Source organism: Pseudorca crassidens, chromosome 8, assembly GCF_039906515.1.
Source record: "Pseudorca crassidens isolate mPseCra1 chromosome 8, mPseCra1.hap1, whole genome shotgun sequence".
In the NCBI taxonomy this organism is placed as follows: domain Eukaryota; kingdom Metazoa; phylum Chordata; class Mammalia; order Artiodactyla; family Delphinidae; genus Pseudorca; species Pseudorca crassidens.
In genome coordinates, this window is record NC_090303.1 from 31,031,291 (window position 1) to 31,046,668 (window position 15,378).

General features: G+C 39.4%; 1 protein-coding gene across 2 annotated transcripts in view; it reads right to left on the minus strand.

Annotated features, from left to right (window-relative positions):
* The window catches only part of ELAPOR2 (endosome-lysosome associated apoptosis and autophagy regulator family member 2), a 189,222-nt gene that overhangs the window by 59,766 nt on the left and 114,078 nt on the right, over window positions 1–15,378 (minus strand). For both annotated transcript variants that reach the window (XM_067746099.1, XM_067746100.1), the window contains exons 4-8: window positions 9,931–10,078; window positions 6,997–7,083; window positions 4,594–4,699; window positions 3,398–3,550; window positions 2,692–2,780 (exon numbers count right to left, since the gene is read on the minus strand). In XM_067746099.1, the coding sequence (XP_067602200.1) occupies window positions 2,692–2,780; window positions 3,398–3,550; window positions 4,594–4,699; window positions 6,997–7,083; window positions 9,931–10,078 (583 nt within the window). The remainder of the gene's footprint in view (window positions 1–2,691; window positions 2,781–3,397; window positions 3,551–4,593; window positions 4,700–6,996; window positions 7,084–9,930; window positions 10,079–15,378) is intronic.

Here is a 15,378-nt window from a genome sequence, read left to right on the forward strand (position 1 = left end):
CCACAACAGTGAGAGGCCTGCGTACCGCAAAAAAAAAAGTCTCCTAGAAGCAGGAAGCAATCAAATAATGAAGCTTCAAAAACCTGAACGTTCCTGTGTCGTACAAATTATAATGTTCAAAGTCTGTATACCTCAAGAGCCACTTCCCTTGATGATCCTCTCCAAGCATGGGGAAAATGAGATCAAAAAGAGTATGACAGGACAAAAAGAGCCAAAACACAGTCGTTGAACAACCTGGGAAACATCACTAAGCCACCGGGAAATCACCAGGCTCCTCCAAGCAAGAATAACATACCTCTTAAAAAGATGAACCACAACAAATGAAAATGTCGAAACAAACAAAAATAGAAAAAAATTCAAATTCACATGTGTTATTCACACTTCTTCACTGTATCTGTTATCTAATTGAGTTCCCGTTGCATTTTGTTCACTTCTGAATCTAGAAACATTTCTCTTGAATTAAGTCTTAAAGCAGTTTTTAAAGAATCACTGATATAAAATAGGTAACTAATAAGGAACTACTGTACAGCACAGGAAATTCTACTCAATACTCTGTAATGACCCATATGGGAAAAGACTCTAAAAAAAAGAGTGGATATATGTATATGTATAAACGATTCACTTTGCTGGACAGCAGAAACTAACACAGCATTGTAAATCAACTCTACTCCAATTAAAAAAAAAAAAAAGAATGTCTGAGTTTACGGTGGGGTGGTACACCGTTTTGTTCTATACCAAGAACAAGTTCAGAGTTTACCCAGACACAACAGAAAGAGCGTAATTTGTGTGTATGTGTGTACACAATACGCCTGTGGGTGTACACATGTGCATATACGAGTATGTGTGCGCATGTATTCTGTGCATTCTACATTTAATATATTTCAATATATGGCTTGACTTCCTTAAGCCCAGGTCAACTAGATTTTGTCACTCTATTCACTGACATAATAAAAACTACTCACTGACATAATAAAAATAGGAATTTTGAATACTTTCATAATAGCAAAATCAAGATCTGTTTGTATACTGGATCTCATTCATTTAAGCTTCAGTAATGCTGAATGAATGACTATTACATAAAATAAACCAAATTGAATTTGCCTTACTCATTAATAAGGAAAGTTTAGCTAAGAAAAGTTTAGTTAAAGAAACATTATTCCAGGTTACTTTCAACCCACCTTAATGGCTCTCTACATATATTTTCCAAATAGAAATAGGTCTCACCTGACCGTTATAGTAGGGCATTCAAGATCTTACTTCATAACTCTTTGTCACTTAAAAGCTGTTAGAGTTACTGTTCTTATTAAAAGTAATAGATGTACTTCTGATCATTGAAATTTTCCACTAATTTAAACTGGCCTTCCTTTGACTTATTCTGAGTTAGTAAATACTTGTTATACTGTAAAACACAAGAATATACTTGGTCTTAAGTATTCAAAAGTAAATTCTTTTTTTAAAAAACCTAAGGACTAAGGGTAAGGTTAACAATTATATAAATATAAAAATTATAGATTAGAACCTAAGGATACAAAATTAAGAAAAGAAAGTAATACTGACATCTCTGTATATGTTACAAACTAGGTCAAGAAATTAAATGTCATGATTTCAAAGATACAAAAAACACAAAGAATGCTGCAGCACAGCCACCTTAACCTCAGTTTCTCCTACTGACACAGGCTGGTAGGGCTAACTTTTTTTTTTTTTTTTAAGGTTTATTTATTTTATTTATTTTCGGCTGCGTCAGGTCTTAATGGCAGCACGCGGGATCTTTGTTGAGGCACACGGGATCTTTCATTGTGGCACGCGGGCTTCTCTCTAGTTGTGGCTGCAGGTTTTTCTCTCTCTAGTTGTGGCGCGCGGGCTCTGTAGTTTGCGGCCCGTGGGCTCTCTAGTCACGGTGCCCAAGCTCAATAGTTGTGGCGCACGGGCTTAGTTGCCCCGCAGCATGCGGGATCTTGGTTCCACGCCCAGGGATCGAACCCACGTCCCCTGCACTGTAAGGCAGATTCTTTACCACTGGACCACCAGGGAAGTCCCTAACTTTTTAATTAAGACAATGGCAGGTCAACTGCAGAGTTCCTGTGTGCATTATTCCTCTGGCTAAGTGCCATTTATACGGTAATTACTTTGCATTTAATGCAATTACACAGCAATCTGCCATAACTGAATCAGTCTATGGCTGCATGGCTTTTATTGACCAAAGCTACTGAGTAACCAAAGAATTAAAGAGAAGTTACACAGTATTTCCATCCTGTGAGTCACAGAACACACTTTAAGGCTGTGCTTCTCCTGATACTATTTCTGACAAAAATGTAACTGTTAAAAACAGCAGTAATTGATTGGGCACTCACTATGTGCCAGGCACTGTGCTAAGGACCTTAAATTGAGTATTTCATGCATTCTCATGGGAGCCTTATGAAGTAGATACTGACATTATTCCCGTTTTACAGATGAAAAAACTGAGACTTAGAGCAAATAACTTGCCCACAGCACTAAAAAGCAGTAGATACGAAAATCAAAGCTGGGAAGGTGGGCTTCAGAGCCTAAAACCTTAAATTTCCTTCGTGCTACTTACACACACGTACTATATAAATCGACTCATTTAACTCTCTCATGAACAAATTCGAGTCTGCTCAAATTGGGAAAAGGGTGGATAAATGTGGGATGGAGCTGACTGAACACGGCCTGTACCTTTCCTTCCTCATCACATGGAGTGTGGATCTGGAAATAGTCTTTTGTGGTACAGGGAGGACGCTCCTTACACTTGCTGGATCCTTCTTCTGCAACAGGAAAACGAATTTCAGAAATGAGTCATTTATGTTGTGACTCTTAGAAAAGGCAAACATGAAAACAAACAAACAAAAAGCAGACAAGTGAAAAGTAAAAATAACTGCACCAGAGGAATTTAGGTAGAACTAGCTAGGCCTAAAGAAAAAAAGGCCCGCATTTTTCTTTTCCCTAGAGCAATAAATGTTTCCATGATACACAAGGAGCATATCATAGTTTTTCCAAGAAGACATTAGATTTCCTCCATTAACACAGAATGTTGTAAATATGGAACAAATTAAAAGTTTCTAAGTACATCTCCATGCCAAGGCATCATCTAAAAGTACAAAATGAACCTTTTTAGACAAGTATGAACATATCCAAAACAGATACCTTGGCGGGGGAGGGGGGGAATAGAAAACATTACTGACAAAGAGAAAAGTCCTGCAGAAAGGGGTAGTTAGATGTCCTATTTCACCCACTCAGTATGGATTCCGTTCAGCACTTTGGTTTCTGGCCCACTGTGTCCATCACATCGTATGTGTGATTTCTGGCTTATGACTATATGCTCTCAACAAACATAAATTTAGAAAGAAAAGAACAAAGAGTATCAACTGGAGACTCATTTTACCTGAAAACTGGGAGTCCACGTCACACCTGATGCATTCTTTGGCTCCTTTCTCAGAATAGGTGTTTCTGGGACACACTTGGCAGATGAATGAACCTGGTTCGTCGCTGAAGGTGCCAGGCTTGCATGGAAAGCATTCCGATGTGTACGCCACCCCTGTGTGATAATGGGAAACAGAGAGAGCATGGGAGGACCCAACAGCAACATGCACATCAGTGCGACCTTGCTGCCTCTACCCGAAGTGAGAGAGAAATATTAACAATAAGCTTAGCCCAGGTCTTTTATATCCCATTCATTCAACACCAAAAACGTATTTACTATGTGCAAGGAACTGGGCTGGATACTGAATTGCACACGTAAGTGGAGCAAACACTTCAACAAGAGATTCAGACTTGATAGAGGTATACAGTCAATGTATAAACTCAGCTGTCAAAAGACAACTCCACTAATCAGAAGTGGCATAAACTCTAAGGTTCCCTCCAAGTCTATACCATTCTCTCATCTTTGTGGCCACCTGCTCCCTCTTTCTCCACTGTTCACTACATAGCTGACAAGACCTAAGGGACCCTGGGAAAGGCTCGACTTTTCTTCTGGCTTGTAATTCCAGCCTTTGCCAGCAGATGTCCCTATGACTAATGAGTTAGCGTCACAGGAACAGGTGTACCTAGAACATACCAAAACGTTAAGCCAAACTTTAATAAAGGAGAATCAGCTGCTTTCATTAAAAGTGGCCCTAATTGAGAAGGAACCATGCCAGGGTTTACTGGCTACTCTTCTGAGCCAGAAGCTGGTTCAGAGAGGCAAAAGTTGTAGGAGACAGTCAGGCCAAGATATCTATCTCACTGTTATTTTTAGGGATAGAGTGGTGACCTGAATAAGCACTATGCCAGCACAATAGAGAGTTCTCGAATGAACAGTAGGATCTTATTAATCAATACTATTTTCTTTTATTTAAAGACACCTACAATTGTCATCATGTTTACTTTTTCCACACAGATTAAATAATTCAGTTTAGGGATAGGAAAAAAAAAATCCCAGTCAATTTGCCAAGAATAAAACCAGGGTCTCTAGGCCTATATGATGTCTAACATATTAATTTCTGTCCTAAATCCCCGTAAGCCAGCAAAACCAACAAAGTAATCAATATTTTAACTATTAAATGTGACAGGTGACTACCAGAGCAGACTGCTGTGAAATACCTTCAATTGTGATATTTTTTACCAACACTGGCTTGACGGCCTTGGAACCCATAAGGATGCCTGTAGTTCTCCAGTACAGTATGTTTGTGCCTGATTTCAACATTACCTATAAAGAGAACACAAGATACTCAGGTCAGATAAACCATGCTACCTACAACCATATCTAGAAGCTAATCTCTTATACACTTTTCAATGCATTATAATGAAATGGAACCCACAAATTTAAATCTACTGTTAACTGAGACCTAAGCTCTGCTTCAATTCTAAAAAAAAATAGTTTGCCAACCCCCAAAATATAGTAATGATAAAAGGAAAAAAAATTCTTCAAGCATGATAAAAGATAAAATGATCTTCAAATCATTTGCATGAAGTCTTGGTTTATATTTCAAAGGGACTCATTTTAGACAGTGAAAGGCACTTGGCCCAATTACATATTGATTGGCTGCCACTAGTCATAAGTAGATCTTTGGCTCTGAAAACAAAAAAGGTAACAGAATGAGTTTGCTTCATTTTAAAATTACTTAACAAAAAACATTGCAACAGCAACAAGAGAAAAATAGTACTATTCTTATAGAATAACCCGATTTAACTCTATGACTCCAGAACTTAAATGATACCACGTCTAATATTTGTTTCCTTTGCCACCAGAACATTTTTATATTTATAAATCAAAATACTTTTCTGATCAATTTCATGCTGATTCAGTCAAGTAAACTAATGTTAAGGGTGCCTTGCTTTCTCATTTGCCACCCTACTCTTCTATGCAGTCTCTGGCTGGCCAAATTCAAGCAGTAGAAAATTAAAACGTATCTGACTACTTCACCCTGCCAGAGATTCAGAGAAGTAGTGTGTTAAGTACTTTCCTTTTGTGTTAAGTCTTTGTAAGTGAGGAAAGCATATTTCTTGGCAAGGGTTACTTGTACCTTCAAAGCCCAGCGGACTGAATGCTTAGGTGGATGGATCTTAAGTGGTACTAATATCACTTCCAGGCATACAGATCGAAAAAGTACTCTGAAAGGGTGCATGATATTAATCACTCAACGATGAGGTACCTGGACTTCCCTGTTGGCGCACTGGTTAAGAATCCGCCTGCCAATGCAGGGGACACAGGTTCAATCCATGGGCCGGGAAGATCCCACATGCCACGGAGCAACTAAGCCCGTGTGCCACAATTACTGGGCCTGTGCTCTACAGCCCACGAACCACAACTACTGAGCCCACATGCTGCAACTACTGAAGCATGCGCAACTAGAACCCGTGCTCCACAACAAGAAAAGCCACCGCAGTGAGAAGCCCTCCCACCACAGGGAAGAGTAGCCCCCTGCTCGCCACAACTAGAGAAAGCCAGCATGCAGCGAAAAACACCCAATGCAGAAAAAAAAATTTTTTTTTCAAAAAAAAAAAAAGGATGAGGTACCTGCTACAACACAAAGGCAAGGATGGGCGGTCACTTATTGAAACAGTGTCGAATCTACACTGCAGGCACCACACTAGGCCCTCCCCATGTATCATCTCATTTAACTCTGCAAGATTGGTCCCATTTCTCTTATGAAGTATCAAAGAGACGAAGCCAATTGCCTAAAGAAACACAACTACGGTAAACCAAAGTTAGATTTTAAATCCATGTCTCACTCCAAAGGCCTCAAATAATAATAGATTCAGAGACTGTGTTACCTGATAATTGCCTTCAAGCACTTAGAGTTGTCCTTAAAGAAATAAGTAGTTAGTCTACCAGACACAACCAGAAAGGGTAGAACTTTGAACAATGGGTGATGAATAGACAGACAGAAAGCAGGTTTCAGCTCCAGACACAGATGAATTTTGTAATATGCAGAGCTGTCCAACAATGGGGTCAGCACATTCCCCAATAAGACAAGCTTGAAAATCATTTGTTGGGGAGACTGCAGAGCAAGTTGGATGAAAGAAACTCAAGGATCCTTCCAATGCCAAGAGTCACTGATTCTCTTTCATGTGATTGCCACATCTGTAAACTTACATACTCAGAGGTTCTGTATATTAGTTTTGAGTAGACTTCCTTCCTATTAATGCCCCTTTTAAAAGGAGGAGAGTTGGAGTGTGATGGGAAAGAGCAGGAAGAGGGAGCGAAGAAGAAAGAGAAAGGCAGGAAAGGGCTTCCCTGGTGGCACAGTGGTTGAGAGTCTGCCTGCCGATGCAGGAGACATGGGTTCGTGCCCCGGTCCGGGAAGATCCCACATGCCGCGGAGCGGCTGGGCCCGTGAGCCATGGCCGCTGAGCCTGCGTGTCTGGAGCCTGTGCTCCGCAACGGGAGAGGCCACAACAGTGAGAGGCCCGCGTACCAGAAAAAAAAAAAAAAAACGTTGGGGAAAGGCAGGAAGGAGAAGGATGGGGTTGGTGGGAAGCGGAGGACAGAGAGAAACTTACAGAATGAGAGCCCCACACTCCACTGTCGGTGAGTTTTACCCACTTGTCAGCAGTGGTGTCCATCTCCTGGCACTGATCATTTTGAATCTGTGGAATAAACACAAGGGCCCCAGTAAAGCTTCTTGAATGATGGCTTTAATTAAATTTGTTACTCAGCACAGGACAGGCTGCAAGAGCTTCTTTCAAAGTCTACAAAACAATGGCCATGAGTAATTCTCAACAAGTAAACGTGCCAAGACCTCTGGAGCCTAAGTGACAACTGCATATGAGTTAGTCGTTCTAAGTAAACCATCCTCATTACTGTAACAAAAAGACTAGGCCACTAAGAAGGCGGGGGCGGCGGGGGCTGCTAAGCAGGAGCGGCAGAGGCAGAGGAAGAGAGAGTTAGCACTGAAAATCCACATAAAGGGGAAAAAGTCATCACAAAAATGTAAAAGCTTGCATTCACCAGGCAGGCCCGAAAGTATAAAAATCAAGCTTATTTTTATAAGATTTGGGGCCGTTAAATTTTTAAATTAATAAATAAATGAAATCTGCTTTGTCTTCCTTTCCCCGGGACTTAACCCAAATGTGTATAGGTAAGTGGCTACAGCCAAAGTCAAAGCCCCCAGCTGGTATCTGGGGACAGATGTTAATGATATTCTATGCCAGTGCAAATGAATACAGCTAATATCTTTAGCACCAAACACTTTGTGCTTTTCAGACAATTCTTCCCAAATACCTAGGAGTTGGGACATACTCTTCCAGGCCTATGAAGAATACCTAGACATCAAAAATTTGGCCATCTTGGGCTTCCCTGGTGGCGCAGTGGTTGAGAGTCCGCCTGCCGATGCAGGGGACACGGGTTCGTGCCCCGGTCCAGGAAGATCCCACATGCCGCGGAGCGGCTGGGCCCGTGAGCCATGGCCGCTGGGCCTGCGCGTCCGGAGCCTGTGCTCCGCAACAGGAGAGCCCACAACAGTGAGAGGCCCGCGTACCGCAAAAAAAAAAAAAAAAAATTTCCATACAAGTTATTTCCTAAAGACTTACTAACTAGAAAACAGATCCTTGCAACAGCCAAATGCCAGACAATACTGACTGCTCCGAGGACATCTGCTTTAACTGAGTTCAAATGTCATGTTTATGTTATAAGCATAATGACAATCCTAATGCAAGTGGGAAGCCATTTTTAAACAGATAGGAACCCTGAATATACCTTTGGTGGTCAATGTTTAGATAAACTGAAAGGTTTTTTTCAGCTGATATCAGACATCATGGATTATCGTGACATTCTCTTGGCATTCTACAGATCTGAGTTCTCCTGGTATTCTAAAAGTAACCAGTAAAGGTATAACCTTGGTCTAATCATTTATTCTCTCCAGATTTCAGTTTCATCATTTAAAAAAAAAAAAAGTGTGTGTGGAGGGGAGAGCTGAATGAAACTCCCAGACTCCTAAAATTAAATACTTTACTGCTTTCAATTATGAATTGTTCACAGGTGCATCTGCATCTTTCAGTCTTCAGACAATTTCTTTCCACTAACCATTTTGCAGGATGGCCATAAGGTGTTGACCCTGAGTCAATAAACTGCAACCTATAAAGCTGAAACATCAGTAAAAGAAGGAACGTGAACTCACCATCCCTTTTCAGTCTCTATCCAGAAGAACAAAGGTATCATTGAGAGAAAGTAGTGAAATTTCATGCCTTAAGAGTACCTTTACTGACAACTCTCAAAGGACTTAATGGACAACACAAAACTCAATGCTTATTCTAACAATTATACAATTATCTTGCTTCTTAACTTTATTTTAGTAATATTGCAAAAATGTCCAATGGAATAGAGAATCATTCAGTCTGAGAAGTATCTTACAAACAAAATACAACTTAAAAACTCAATCTGTTTGAATATTGCTTAACATCGTAAACTCATCAAAGGACCTTAGAGCTGGGAGGCTTCTTAAAAGGTCTTGTCTACGATCCACTTTACAAAAAGGAATGCTGAGGACTAGAAAGTTAACTTAATTGTCCAATAACATACAACTAGCAATTGCAGAGTTGGGACCTGAGCCAGAATCTCTTGACTTTGAGCCTAAGGCTCATACCTTCATGGAAAATATCTCTTCCTAGAAAACTTCTGATTTAGAAACTTCCATTAACAAGAGCAATATAAATTTGTTTTAGCATGATCAGTACATTTATTCCTGAAATCTGGACCACAGAAACACTTACAAGATATTTTCCCAGTTGCCTGCACAACACACACTTTTTTTTGGTTTAAGAAGTCAATCTGAGAAGTTTTTCTCAAGTATCTGAGTCACTGCCACAACAAATATTTGCAAGATTAGATACAGTTTATATAAATAGTTAAATAATTTTCATGGTAACAGCCCATTCTGTTAGACTATTGTTTTTTCCTATATTCTGTAATGTTATTTAATCTCTTGTCAGAGACATCAACTATCTCATCCATTGATTCCATTGGATTGTACAAAACCGGCAGAATCAGAAAGACACAGACACTCCTAACTGCCCATGAATACACTTAAATAACTCAAATATTTGAAATTGCAAAGAGAAAAAAAGCCTTTTAAACAAACACTAAAATTGGTAAAAACATATTTTTAAACAAAGTAGCATCTGTAGCTATAAAAAAAATTTTAATGAATCTTGGGGAAAATATCTGTCACACGAAGTCTCCACCAAGTGGTCGCCTAATAATCACATCCAAAGGGAAAAACAAGCCCAATGTTACTCTACAAGGTGAGAGCTCAAAGTTAAAAGAAACAATGTTAACCAGAAAATATTATAGACAAAAAATAACACTTCTTTTCATACTGAAAGCTTCACTTAACACAAAAACCAAGGAGGCATACAATGGAATGGGAACAAATGATTAAGAGAAATTTTATATGAATGTCCTTTAAAAAGTGAATTCTAGAATATAAAAGCCCTTACAAAGAACTCAAAGAAGATGTTGTTGTCCACATACTGGTACTCAAAGAAAACATAGCCCGACTTCTTGAGGTGCACAGCGTAGATCAAGGATACCGTGCAGTCATCACGATTAGACTCTATGTAATTTCCACGAGGGACCCAGGAAGAGCTGTGGAAACAAAACCATTTCATGTCAGCATTCAGAAACCTCTTTTTTCACAAGTTCTGTAACTGAGATTTAAAAGCGGTTCCATTGACAAAGCACAGCAGAGGGGTCTGAAGCTCATGTGGAACTCACAGGCCAATAGCATGGCTGGAAAAAGGTTCGTTTCTTGTGGCACATGACTTCCTAAATGGTGGTATGGTTAAACAATCAAGTTGCTACGTAACTGCTATTTTTCACCAAAAATTTGATTGCTAAACAGATGATCACTAATTCCAGTTGGCTTAGATGGAGTTATTCTCTCAAACAATATCTAAAGTTTTATCTACAAACATATACTTGGCAGGGGAATGCAGGGGTTCCTTGATTGTGAGAGAAGATATTGTCCTAGAAAAAGCCAATTTAAAGTGAACCTAAATAAAATATAGATCACAGTGTCATAATACATAGTAGAGCTAAAAGTCTGGTTGGAAATTTTATCTAAAAAATAAAATGAAATATTAAGAAAATACACTAGTGAACAAAAGCTGGGTTGTAAATCTAACCATAAGCTAATTCTTAATCAATAATGAGTCACATGCCAACTTTTGGCCAAAAAAAATTTCCAACCAAACCGTATGACAGCACAACTTATTATCTTTCTCTTCAAATTTAACTTTCTATCTGGATGATAAGTGAGACTTTGGCAAATTATTTTCTTTTTACTAACAGAAAAAAAAAATGTGAATGAAAGACTGAGACTTCCACATCCCATCATGACTCACTAATTGGTATTGGATTTGCCCTTTTCTTTAACAATCTAGTAAACTAAACAAAACACGTGAGCCATGTTCAGGCATTGACAATAGGCAGTGAAGGACTGAGATTCCTGACAGCAGGAAAACACATGAGAGAAAGCCCAAATTGACCCTGACCTCCTTCTTCAGGACACTTTCCAGACCATGGCACTGGGAGATAGCACCCAAGCAGAGCACAGTGATCTCACTGAGCCAGGCAGCAGGGATGAATGTTTGGGGCAGCTGAAACAACTGGAATTTTCAGGCCTGAGACGCAGAGACAACAGGGGCTCCAGAAGTCCATATGGAGTTTCTCTGAAGGTTAGGGCTTGGATCTGGAGTGGGCAGGCCTACCAGCGAACAGCCATTGCAAAGCTAAGACATAATCAGAGAGGTCACTTCTATGGGAGTCGCTAGAGCTCCAGGTCAGCCAGAAAGGAGGAAACCTAATAACCCCATTGGACATTCATCTGAGATTCCAGAATTGCCACACTTCAGGAATAAGGGCCATACCCTAGAGTAGGTATCAGCAAACTTGTTCATAAAGGGCCGGAGAGTCAATAATTTTGGCTTTATGAATCATCTGGTCTCTCCTGCAGTGTTTAACTAGGCCATTGTAGTTCAAAAGCAGCCATAGACAATATATAAATAAATGAGTGCAGCTGTGTTCCAATATAACTTTACTTACAGAAACCGAGGGAGGGCCCACAGGCCACAGCGTGCCCAACTCTTGCCCTAGAGTAAAGACCATGACCTAGAACTAAGTGTGAAACCAATATCGAAACACCCTAAAAAAAAATTTTAAAACCAGACCTGACGAGATCAAGGCATTCTTCTCATAAATAAACTGCCTTCCAGAACAAAATCCAACACCTTTTAAATGAAAGAAAAAAATAATCCACATTCCCTACATCTTAACATTCATGATGACCCAGATACAATAAAAATTTACTAGGAATGCAAAGAAGTGGGAAAGTATGACCCTTAATTGAGAAAAAATATAATCAGAAGAAACAGGGGCTTCCCTCGTGGTACAGTGGTTAAGAATCCGCCTGTCAATGCAGGGGACACGGGTTCGAGCCCTGGTCTGGGAAGATCCCACATGCTGCAGAGCAACGAAGCCTGTGTGCCACAACTACTGAGCCTGCACTCTAGAGCCTGTGAGCCACAACTACTGAGCCCACGTGCCACAACTACTGAAGCCTGCAAGCCTAGAGCCTGTGCTCCGCAACAAAAGAAGCCACGGCAATGAGAAGCCTGTGCACCAGAATGAAGAGTAGCCCCCGCTCGTCGCAACTAGAGAAAGCCCATGCGCAGCAACAAGACCCAATGCAGCCAAAAATAAAAATAAATAAATAAATTTATTTTAAAAAATAAAACAAAAGAAACAGACAAGTATTTAAGACAGCTCTTCAAAATATAATCAACAACAGTGAGTGAAGGGATGAGGAATCTCAACTATTTTAAGGGAAATAAGAACCATTCGTAAAACTAAATGTAAATTCTAGAACTGAAAATTACAATACATGAAATTGAAAATTCAACATATGACCTTAAGATCAAGTTTGAGACTGCAAAAGAAATAGTCAATGACACAGCAATAGAAACTATGTAATCTGAAGTCTAAGAGGAAAAAATTGGGGAAAAAATAGAGGCTCAGTGACTTTTGGACAACACCAAGTGGCCTAACATACACGTAATTGGAATCATAGAAGGAAAAGAGGGAGAGAAAGGGGCAGAAAAACGTTACTGGTGAAATAGTGGTTAACATAATTCTCAAATTTGGTGACAATATCAACCTACAAATTCAAGAAGCTCAGTGAACTTCAAGCAGAGTAAATACAAAGAAAACCACACCATCACAGTCAAACTGTCGAACAGCAAAAATATAGAGAACATTTTATAAGTAGTCAGGGAACTAAAAACCATTACATAGAAGGGAATTAACCATACAAAATACAGCTAATTATTTTTTATCACAAACAAGGGAGAGATTCAGAGGTAATGGAACATCTTTAAAGCACGGAAAGGGAAAAGTAAAAGCCCAGAGTCGTACGTCCAACAAAATATTCTTCAAAACTGATGCTAAAATAAAGATATTTTTAGGTTAAACAAAAAAGAGCTGAGAGAATTTGTGAGCAGCAGACCTGCATTACAAGAAATGATAAAGAAAATTTTACAGGATGAAAAAAATAATAGTGGATATACATGCCAACCTATATACAGGAGGAAAGAGCACCAATAATAGTAAATATGTAGATAAGCATATTTTTATCTCTTAAGTTTTTTAAAAAACAATTGATTTTTTTTAATTAATTAATTTATTTTTGGCTGTGTTGGGTCTTCGTTGCTGCGTTAGGGCTTTCTCTAGTTGTGGCAAGCAGGGGCTATTCTTCATTGCAGTGCGCGGGCTTCTCATTGCGGTGGCTTTCCTTGTTGTGGAGCACGGGCTCTAGGCACACAGGCTTCAGTGGCTGTGGCTCGCGGGCTCTAGAGCACAGGCTCAGTAGTTGTGGCGCACGGGCTTAATTGCTCTGCGGCATGTGGGATCTTCCCAGACCAGGGCTCAAACCCGTGTCCCCTGCACTGGCAGGCAGATTCTTAACCACTGCACCACTAGGGAAGTCCCATCAACTGATTCTTTTTAAAACATTTCATTGTATTATTGGGTTTATAATGTCTTCCTAAATATAATATATAATCATAGTTCAAAGATGAGGGTGTAAAGGGAACTACACAGTGTAAAACTTTACATATTACATAAAACTTACATATTATATAAAAGTACAATAATAATGCTAATAACACTTTAAGAATAGATATTGTAATTTGTGGCCTTTGTAAGATATCTGAAGATATAAAAACACTAACCATAACAGAAAACAGTGATAAATTGTACTTTTTCAAATGTTAAACTTTTATCATAGGACACCATTGAGAAAATGAAAAGGCAAAAGCTACAGACAGAAGGAAATATTACACACACATACATGTATTTCTGCATGCATATGTGTATATGTTAAATATTATGTAAATATATTCATGACATGATCTCATGTCTAGCATACACAAAGAACTCCTACAGCTCAATAATAAAGTGACCCCCCAAAAATAGCAAATGGGTAAAACATTTTGACACTTAACACACACACACACACACACACAAAACATATGGACAATGGACAGACATGAATAGTGCTCAACACCTTTATAAAGAAGGGAAACGCAAATAAAAACCACAAGGAGATATTATTTCTCATACGCACACTTAGAAAGACTAAAATAAAACAAGACCTGACAATACAAATGTTGGTGAATATGTACAACAACTAGAATTCAAATGCACTGCTGGACTCTAATGCTACAACCATTTTGAAAAGCTCTTGGTCAGTTTCTTATAAAGGTCAATGAACATCTTTCCATATGACCCAAGCAACTAAAAAGAAGTAAAAAGAATACAATATTGGGGGCTTCCCTGGTTGCACAGTGGTTGAGAGTCTGCCTGCTAGTGCAGGGCACACAGGTTCGAGCCCTGGTCTGGGAAGATCCCACATGCCGCAGAGCAACTAGGCCTGCGAGCCACAACTACTGAGCCTGCGCATCTGGAGCCTGTGCTCCTCAACAAGAGAGGCCGCGATAGTGAGAGGCCCGTGCACCGTGATGAAGAGTGGCCCCTGCTTGCCACAACTAGAGAAAGTCCTCGCACAGAAATGAAGACCCAACACAAATTAATAAATTAATTAATTTTTTTAAAAAAGAATACAATATTGGGTGGACGGAAAAAAGGAAGAAAGGAAAAAAGGAGGGAGGGAGGAAGGGAGATAAGCGAAAAAGCAACAGGCTGAAATTTACACTGAGACAGTTATACTCAATACACTGAACAATTTCTGCTTATCATTCAATCTCTTTAATGAATAAACAATTCCAAATTTATTGGGATTAGAAAAAGAAGCCACACAATATCTCCTGCCCACCAAGACAAAGATGTGAGATCTCATAACATCCTGCTACTACCTTCCCCTAAGGAACTCTTTTATTTAAAAAAATTGAATTACATTATACACACACACGTTTCCCCCGTTACACAAAAGTATAGTGTTCCTATGAAAACTATCGTAAGCTGAAATGGTGCAAAGCAAAGAAGCAACTACCTTAGGACACATCTTACTAATGGATTTACAAAATAAGTCAAGATAAAGCATAGATCCCAGACACAGTTCAAAGTTACGGTGGCTTGATGCTGAGATGCTGCATGTAGCTCCAGGAGAGAGCTTGGTGGTGCCACTCTCGCTGCCCATGGTGCACACTGCCGCTATGACAGCCTCCCTTGCTGCCAAACCAACGCTGAACAGTATTTTTGCTTTTTGCCCTTTTTTTTTTTTTTTGTAAAAGCAAAAATCCCCTTCAGATTTCTTTTGGTTAGCAAAAACAGGTACTAATATAGGTTTTTCATAAAAGCGAAATGATATAAAGCAATCTTGGGAAAAGCAGGGGATGCTTGTGTGTGTATATGTACATACATAAATATAC